The sequence below is a fragment of the Rhododendron vialii genome, chromosome 7a (assembly GCF_030253575.1).
Source record: "Rhododendron vialii isolate Sample 1 chromosome 7a, ASM3025357v1".
Taxonomy (NCBI): Eukaryota; Viridiplantae; Streptophyta; class Magnoliopsida; order Ericales; family Ericaceae; genus Rhododendron; species Rhododendron vialii.
The window spans coordinates 10,416,291-10,425,291 of record NC_080563.1 but is presented as its reverse complement, the minus strand read 5'-3'; the positions used below and the strand labels follow the sequence as shown (position 1 = coordinate 10,425,291).

The window sequence follows — 9,001 nt, the reverse complement described above, 5'->3', positions numbered from 1 at the left end:
AAAAATAAAATATAAACCTAAGGAGATACTAAGAGTGTTGATATCCCCGGTAAAAAAAAAAAGTCTCTCAGGACAAGTGAGTATCTAGAAGCGGGAAGTACTAGAATTCGATAGACTTCGGAACGACGCCATTCTCTTCCGGAAACTCACCGTTTCCAAATCACAGAAGACCCCAGAACCCTCTCTCTCTCTCTCTCTCTCTCTCTCTCTCTCTCTCTCTCTCCACAAAAATACTACTCCTACATATCTTTCTGAATCTCTCACAACATTCTCCTGCAACCTCACAACTAGTATTTCCTCTCTCTCTCTCTCTCTCTCTCTCTCTCTCTCTCTCTCTACAGTTTTCTAGGAATCAATGGCAGACGCTCATATGGGGGAAGAAACAGAGACGTTCGCGTTCCAGGCGGAGATCAACCAACTCCTCAGCCTCATCATCAACACTTTCTACAGCAACAAAGAGATCTTCCTCCGTGAACTCATCAGCAACTCCTCTGACGTAAACCATATACTATATACTTATATAAACCATGCAGATTCGATTTTTATCTCTCTGTATATACAGGAGTTGTGAGTAGGCAATTTTTCTGTGTTTTTAAAGGAATTGGTTGCGGATTTTTGGTATGTTAACAGGCGCTGGATAAGATACGGTTCGAGAGCTTGACGGACAAGAGCAAGCTCGATCCTCAGCCGGAGCTTTTCATTAGGATCGTACCTGACAAGGTGAATAAGACCCTCTCCATCATCGACAGCGGCGTTGGAATGACTAAATCAGGTTTTGCGATTTCTGTCCCCCAAAATGTTTATGTTATGTATGCGGTTTTGGGTAGAGATGAGTTTTGTTTAGACTTTGTGAGGGTAAAGGGATATTTTTGAGAATTCATATAGAGGAAATTTCAAGCAAGTGTGATAATCAATTTTGTTGGGCTAGAAACTTAAAGCAAATAATTTGAGTGGACTAAGAGCATCCCGAACCGAATTCTTCAGAAGTAAGCCTTGAAATAATATGCTTTATTTAAAATGTTCATCTAGAGTGTATGATTGTTCAAGAGCACTCGAATCAATTGTTCGCTTCCATCCCTACATTTTAGAAACTCGTCCATTTCTTTCCAAAACTCGATTATTCTGCCAAAGTTTAAATTTTCAGTTTTTAAGAACTTCTTGGATATATTAGTATCAATCACTAGTATAAAAGGTATCGATGCCTATCCAATGGTACCAATTTTTTAAAATTGGATTGTAATATCGGTTGTTATATACTCCAAAGTTTATGATGCGAAAATGGCATGAATACTGTTCTTCAAACTGTGATTCTTCATTTTGATGAATGCAAATGAAGTATGACTGGAGAGGATCTATTCATGGTTTTTGAACGGGTGGTTGGCGATATGCTCAAACCATGCCTATACCTTGACTAATAATGAGTAATTTCGTAGAATCCTTAATTGACTTGTACGAGCAATGCATATAATTTGGGGGTAGAGACCCTTATGGTTTCGTGATTATGTCACAAAATTTAGTGTGTTATGAGGGTTTGTTAGTTATGGGATGCGGTCACCCCTATTGCCCACCTTGGGTCCACCATTGGTTTTGAATTGCTGAAGCTGATTGGTTGATCCATTTGGTGATTAGATTTGGTGAACAATCTGGGGACAATCGCTAGGTCCGGGACGAAGGAGTTCATGGAGGCGTTGCAGGCAGGGGCTGATGTGAGCATGATTGGTCAGTTTGGTGTTGGATTTTACTCGTCTTATTTAGTTGCTGAAAAGGTCATTGTGACAACCAAGCACAATGACGATGACCAGTACGTCTGGGAGTCTCAAGCTGGTGGATCATTCACTGTTACGAGGGATGTTAATGGAGAGCCTCTGGGAAGAGGAACCAAAGTTACTCTATTCCTCAAGGAAGATCAGGTAAGTTTTCAAACTCTATAGAAATATGATAATAGTCAAACAATCGCTATTGTAAATGGCATGACATTTATCCTCTTAGGCAATATGGTTATACAGATTTGAGAAATTCTTGCTGAATAAGGATTTGAAAGAGCAGTGATGACTTGGATTTTTGTGTGTTTTTCTCAGAGTTATTGGCATGCTGCCTTTCTAAGTTGTCTATTGGCCCTGGTTTCAATCTCAATTTCACTGCCAAGTTTTCTAACTAATCCATTTATTGGATTAGAAAATGATATTCAGAGCCAGGGCTAAGATGCAAAAGCTGTTGGAAATGTGAAAGAATATATGAGTATGGTAAAGCGCTATCAAATATATATATATATATATGGAAGTTCAAAACTGTAGGCGTCATTTGCACCTTAAGTTCTTAACTATTGTTTTCTAGTTCACGTTAGTGGATGATTGTTAGCATGGTTGTAGTTAAGTGATTGGTGGTTTTTGTTATGGGTGGAAGACGTTTACTTGTCAAGCACATAATATGTTGAAAATTTAGAGTATGTGAATTGGGCGTTGAAAATTTCATCTGGTTCGGTTTCTGATGGGGTTGATTATCAGTTAAGAAAGATGTACATCAACAAACAAGCGGTATAGGGTTGTAATGCTGCCTTTTGGTTGTGGTATTAATGAAACTTGATTTGATTTGTGCAGTTGGAGTTCTTAGAGGAAAGAAGGTTGAAAGACCTTGTGAAGAAGCATTCTGAGTTCATCAGTTACCCTATCTACCTCTGGACCGAGAAAGCCACCGAGAAAGAAATCAGTGATGATGAAGAGGAGGAAACCAAGAAGGAAGAGGAAGGTGCTGTCGAGGAAGTGGACGAGGAGAAAGAAAAAGACACCAAGAAAAAGAAGAAGATCAAGGAGGTGTCTCATGAGTGGGAACTTATCAACAAACAGAAACCAATTTGGATGCGAAAACCTGAAGAAGTCACAAAGGAAGAGTATGCCGCATTCTACAAAAGCTTAACCAATGATTGGGAAGATCACCTTGCTGTGAAACACTTTGCTGTTGAAGGGCAGCTCGAATTCAAGGCCATCCTCTTTGTTCCAAGGAGGGCACCATTTGAACTTTTCGACACAAGGAAAAAGATGAACAATATCAAGCTTTATGTCCGAAGGGTGTTCATAATGGATAATTGCGAAGAGCTTATTCCCGAGTACTTGAGTTTTATTAAGGGTGTTGTCGACTCTGATGATCTTCCGCTCAACATTTCGCGAGAAATGCTTCAACAAAACAAAATCTTGAAAGTGATTAGGAAGAACCTTGTGAAGAAGTGTATTGAGATGTTCAATGAAATCGCCGAGAACAAGGAGGATTACAACAAGTTCTACGATGCTTTTTCCAAAAACATCAAGTTGGGAATTCATGAAGATAGCCAAAACAGAGCTAAGCTAGCAGACCTCCTCCGCTATTACTCAACGAAGAGCGGTGATGAGATGACAAGTTTGAAGGACTACATAACTAGAATGAAGGAGGGTCAAAAGGACATTTACTACATCACTGGGGAGAGCAAAAAAGCTGTTGAGAATTCGCCGTTCTTGGAAAAACTCAAGAGGAAAGGTTATGAAGTGCTTTTCATGATTGATGCGATTGATGAGTACGCGGTTGGGCAACTGAAGGAATACGACGGGAAGAAACTGGTTTCAGCAACAAAAGAAGGGTTGAAAATCGAGGATGAATCAGAAGAAGAGAAGAGGAGAAAGGAGGAAAAGAAGCAGTCATTCGAGAGTCTTTGCAAAGTGATCAAGGACATTCTGGGAGACAAGGTGGAGAAGGTGGTGGTTTCCGACAGAATCGTGGACTCCCCATGTGTTTTGGTCACCGGTGAGTACGGTTGGACTGCTAACATGGAGAGGATAATGAAGGCTCAGGCTTTGAGGGACAACGCCATGAGTTCATACATGTCTAGTAAGAAGACGATGGAGATTAATCCGGACCATGGCATAATGGAGGAGCTGAGGAAGAGAGCGGAGGCAGATAAGAACGATAAGTCTGTCAAGGATTTGGTGCTGCTGATTTACGAGACAGCGCTGTTGCAATCCGGGTTTAGCCTTGAGGACCCGAACACGTTTGCTGGGAGAATTCATAGGATGCTGAAGTTAGGGTTGAGCATCGAGGAGGATGAGACTGGTGATGAGGATATTGAGATGCCTGCTTCGGAGGAGGGGAATGAGGAGAGCAAAATGGAGGAAGTTGACTGAAAATGGGAGGGGTCCACCAATATAAGTACATGAAGTCTGTGTGTGAAATCTGAATAGGTAGTTCTTTTGTTGTTCTATTGTTAGTTTGTTTTTGTTCTGCTGCTGTTGGTTTGGGAGTCCTTTCAAGTTGTGTCATGTGCAGTATAGCTGGAATGTAAATCTTTTGCGAGTTCGTATATCGAATGTAATCTCCTACTCTCTGGCAATTTTCTGGGTAGTAGTAACTGTTAACACTTCGCGCTTCAACTAACACAGCGTCCCCATCGCCCATGTCCATTTTTGGATCTCTCACGATCCTGTTTGTTTTTCCATCTCTCATGATCATCCCGTTGCCCAGAATGTAAAGGTTTGGTGTTCGACTCTCCTGCTTGCATGTCGTCATCGTTCTCTTTACTGGGGAAGTTACAGTGGCATTCCAAGAATGCAGGGGGGAAAAACATATACTGTCTCCGGGTTCGATGCGTGTTGTACCAGCACAGAAATCCTCCACTATTTGAGAGGTTGACGACGAATTTAATTATCTTCATATGGCTTAAACCTGCCCATATAAAAGCAGAGGTAGAGAAAAGAAGACCATTTTCATTTGGGTGACTGACAATTGGGTCCTTTTTTCTTGAACGTTTCTTTGCAGATTGTATCCCCTTTTCATATTTTATATCCCCGGTTCATTTCGCGCACGATTATGATCATGTTTTGAGACCATGGAATAACCGATAAAATTGGCATGCAACTCTGGTCACGATTTAGGAAAATAAGGATCAAGAGTTGTCATTGACCACTTATGGTATGTAGGTCTGTCAACGAACCGAATTTGTATGCTTATCTTTCTTTCAAACATGTCAAAGAAGATGCACGTAGATAGCTCTCACACAAGACTTGTCCCTTGATAATACAGGGTTGGAAAAAAATAAAATGTGACAAAGCAGAAGCTTTATATACTTATTAATTAAAAACCAACACCATTACAAACAGAATAAACAAACAAGGAGACCTCATCACCATTCTTGTGTCTCCTTAATTAGATCAACCAAGAAACAATCCACGCATGTTTTACTCTCTCATTTTCTCTCATTCCATCGTCTCACCGATCAAATTAGATTACGAACACAAGAAGAAAATAAAAATAAAATAAAAATTGTTTAGGGAAATAATTAGCCATCATTAACATCTCATAATGATGAAGGATAAGAAGATAGCATTGTTTCCATGTTTGATGAGGAAGGGGCAATATCCTCCCCACCTTGCGATCCTTCAGCTTGGTCCCAAAATAGAAAACTTGGGCACGACTGTTGGCATTCAACCCATTCGTTCAACCTCATGCTTTCGATAGTGTGCTCTAATAAAGGTGATAAGTAATTCGAATCCGTACCTGTGCTGGTCGTAAAACAAGCCGGAGGGTGAAATGCTTGGACTTGATCTTGTTGGTTCACATGCCAAGTTTGATCAGGATTCAACCCCACGGACTCGTGGAAAAACTCGGGTGTTTGGTTCCCATCCGTAGTACTATTATGCCCCTCGAGTGAATTGGTATCAAACATGAACAAAGGACTGGGAGAAGAAAATAAGGTTTCCTGGACAACGGGCAGATTCGATGCCAAATCTTGATTCAAGAAATCTCCTTGGTTTGAAGCGTAGTACCCGAATTGGGAATGCTGATCGGAGGTTGGTTTATTTGTTACTGGAGTTGGTGTTGGCTTTCGAATCTTCTTTTTGATCCAAGAATTCCAGTAGTTTTTGATTTCGTTGTCTGTTCTTCCTGGCAAGTGACTGGCTATGTGCGCCCATCTGCACGCCCATCAAATGTGTGAAGAGTTGAAAGCTTTGGAACAAGAGAAAAGAACACCATATTCAGCTACATTATTAACGATGCTGCTTTCGATAGATAATTATAGTTCTTACCCAATTTTCTTACTGCTGCTTTCGATAGATAACCATAATAGCACAGATTGTTTCTGATAACTTAGGTGTCCACAGAGCCGGTCCTAACTTTTTGAGGACCTAAAGCAAATACTTAAAGATGTTGCCTTTTTTGGACTATTGTCGGCCTCTAAAATTCGTAACTTTTCGGAGGCCCAAAGCTGCCGCACCTCTGGCTTTAGATTAGGGCCGGCTCTGAGTGTCCGGGTTAGTTTACGCGCACATCAACTAATTTTGGAGAACTAATTCTACCGCTCACTTACGGGGTTCCAATTAGAGTCAGACTAAAGTTCTGTATGGACTGACCCACAGGATTGAGTTGATAGCACCTGAGAGGTTTCGAACATGAAACTTTAAGGGAGGGACAGTAGCAGAGTCAATGCAGGCCCATCGGGGGCACAGAAACCCACTGCATTATTATTGTTGTTGTTATTATTATTATTTTTTATAGTTTTAGTTTTTCTTGAATTGAAACAGATATTGTTTTTTATATAGTTCAACTAGCTCGTTCAAATACGCATATATAAAGGATATTTTGTTCAACAACTTAAGAATAGGGTGAACATTATAACATTATTGTCTACTTTATTTAGGAATAATTCATACTAGGTGGCTGATCGAAACACTGTTCTAAAATCTGAAAAGCCACATTCGTTTTTGTGATGTAATTAACACACAAATCACCGTTGTATTGTCAAAAAGTATCAAGTTCCGGGTCGGTATGATGGGATGTTTGAGATTCGTTGTCACTATAATTTTTATTTCATAGTGCATATTTCATTGATGCATATTTCTAGCTACGCCACTGGAGAGGAAGCAAATTCCCAAGTCCTTGACCACCACCGGGCCAACTCCAAAGACTTGATAGCACTGATGAGTACGTCGACGTGGATTTCCAGCTGAAACTTTAGCCAACTTATGAATTTGCGCATTGTTTCCATCTGCCAAAATGTTGTTTGGCGCGCCACATGCTCTATGATTCTATGAACGACTTCTGACAGTGAAATTGTTTCCTTCCTACCAATCCATCTAGAAGCTTGTCATGAGTTATATACAGTAGTCTGTAGACTCTGTACATAACTTTATGCCCAATCTTTTTCTAGGGGTATAGAAGTCAACATGCTAGTAGTGGTTAAGAAGTTGCTTGCAAAAGCAAAAGCACCCTCGGCAGCAATGAGGATGAAAACCACACCATTTCAGAGTTGATCCTTCATTTCTGCATCTACTGAACTGAACACCCCAAGAATTGCATGCAAATTCTAAAACAACTCCAGAAGAAGAAGAAATAGTCTCACTTTTCTTCTTCAAAACAGAGAATTAGTAAATAAAACTCGTATGGATCGAGTTAGTAATTCAAACCTGTTGCCAACAGCACCATGAAGGCTGATAATCAACTTCTCCTCCTCTGGACTAAACCTCCCTCTTCTTATATCAGGTCTCAAGTAGTTTATCCATCTCAACCGGCAGCTCTTACCGCATCTTTGAAGCCCTGACCAAAATTCCCAGACATTAAGGTTTTGATGGATTAAGTTACCAGTAATCCCAAAAGCTAGTTTAAGCTGTTAGGAAATGAACCCAATAATGTATATCAAGCTATCTAATACCATTCCTCACATGCAATCCCATCTTGCAGGTGAGAATGCAAATTTTCATAGGAAAGGTAAAGGTAGAAAACAAAATAAGAGGCTTGAGCCCAAGACTTCTTGCAACTTAAACTCTGATTGCCATGTTAATTACAATAAGTTACTAGTAATTCCAAAATCTAAAGCTGTTAGGAATTGTCCAACAATGTTTATCAAGCTATATATATGAACATAACTAGTTGTTAGAGGAATGTCAATTGTTTCACCCTCCACTTTTGTACACACACAAAAAAAAGAGAGAAAAGAAAAAAAAACCACGCATTTTCTTGTCGCATGTGTTATCAAAAATTTAAAAAAAAATTCTTGCAATTTATGCAAAATATATAATTTATCAAAAATAGTTTAAAATATATAGCGATCATAACAAAGACAATACAATAAGTGTTTTATCCTGGTACGTATAAACTTGCCCAAATAAAATTGTCAAGAAAAAAAGAGTACCAACGTAAATTTATAGTTTCATGAATTATCAAATTAATGTATGTGATTTTGAAGAGAGAGAAAAAAAACAAAGAAGGAGGCGAGATTTCTACCAGCTTTGTCAGGGACTTCACTCCAGCAGCCATAGCCATGAGTGGTAATGTATCTGATGAGCTTTTCATCTTCTTCAGGTGACCAAAGCCCTCTTTTTACCTTCTGTTGATTGCAGCACGTGTGGTGTCCCATTTCAATCTCTTTCTTCTTCTTCTTCTTCTTCTTCTATAAATTGAGTTTGTCTGTGGAGTGGTCTCTCTCTCTCAATCTCTCCAGCCCCTTTATATGTCTTCTCTGAAGTAGTATACGGAGCAGACATTACTTTTCCACTGAAGGGGCCCCCCAGCCCTCTCCTTTGTAGGACCCCATGCTTTTTTTTTCATCTAACCCTAAAGTGACATTGCATCTGAATTAATTTATATGTCTACGTAGACTTGTATAATGTTTGTAGTTGTAACCACTTTCACGTACCTCAAGCTTCCCGGCTCTCTCTCTCTCTCTCTCTCTCTCTCTCTCTCTCTCTCTCTTGATTATCATTGAGAAAGATTTTAGTATTGTTTTCTCTTGGCAATAAACGTAGGTGTAATGTCGGCAGGCTGACATATGCCAGAATTTAGTGCATGTATGTAATCTCAAATTAAAAACACATGTGCCTGATGCAACTAATTAGCCCTTGGTTTGATGTTTCCTACCGCAGAAGTATTAAGTGCAGTTTAAGAGTTTGTTTTGTTCAGTTAAACTCTGTCATTAAGAGACTTAATTTTCTGTTTAGTTGAGCTCCAGCTCATCAATCCTTGTGTCTGGTTTTCCTCCAATAGG

At 39.7% G+C, this 9,001-nt stretch overlaps 2 protein-coding genes across 2 annotated transcripts; one reads left to right on the top strand and one right to left on the bottom strand.

Annotated features, from left to right (window-relative positions):
- Positions 1–260: 260 nt before the first annotated feature.
- Positions 261–4,326, top strand: LOC131334078 (heat shock protein 83-like). Its single transcript, XM_058368947.1, has 4 exons — positions 261–496; positions 631–772; positions 1,630–1,910; positions 2,598–4,326. Exons 1-4 carry the CDS (start codon positions 356–358, stop codon positions 4,146–4,148), a joined length of 2,115 nt encoding a protein of 704 aa, XP_058224930.1. The 5' UTR covers positions 261–355; the 3' UTR covers positions 4,149–4,326.
- Positions 4,327–5,050: 724 nt separating this feature from the next.
- LOC131333201 (transcription factor MYB86-like) lies at positions 5,051–8,605 on the bottom strand. Its single transcript, XM_058367601.1, has 3 exons — positions 8,242–8,605; positions 7,425–7,554; positions 5,051–5,933 (listed from the first exon to the last, which is right to left on the bottom strand). Exons 1-3 carry the CDS (start codon positions 8,372–8,374, stop codon positions 5,318–5,320), a joined length of 879 nt encoding a protein of 292 aa, XP_058223584.1. The 5' UTR covers positions 8,375–8,605; the 3' UTR covers positions 5,051–5,317.
- Positions 8,606–9,001: the final 396 nt, after the last annotated feature.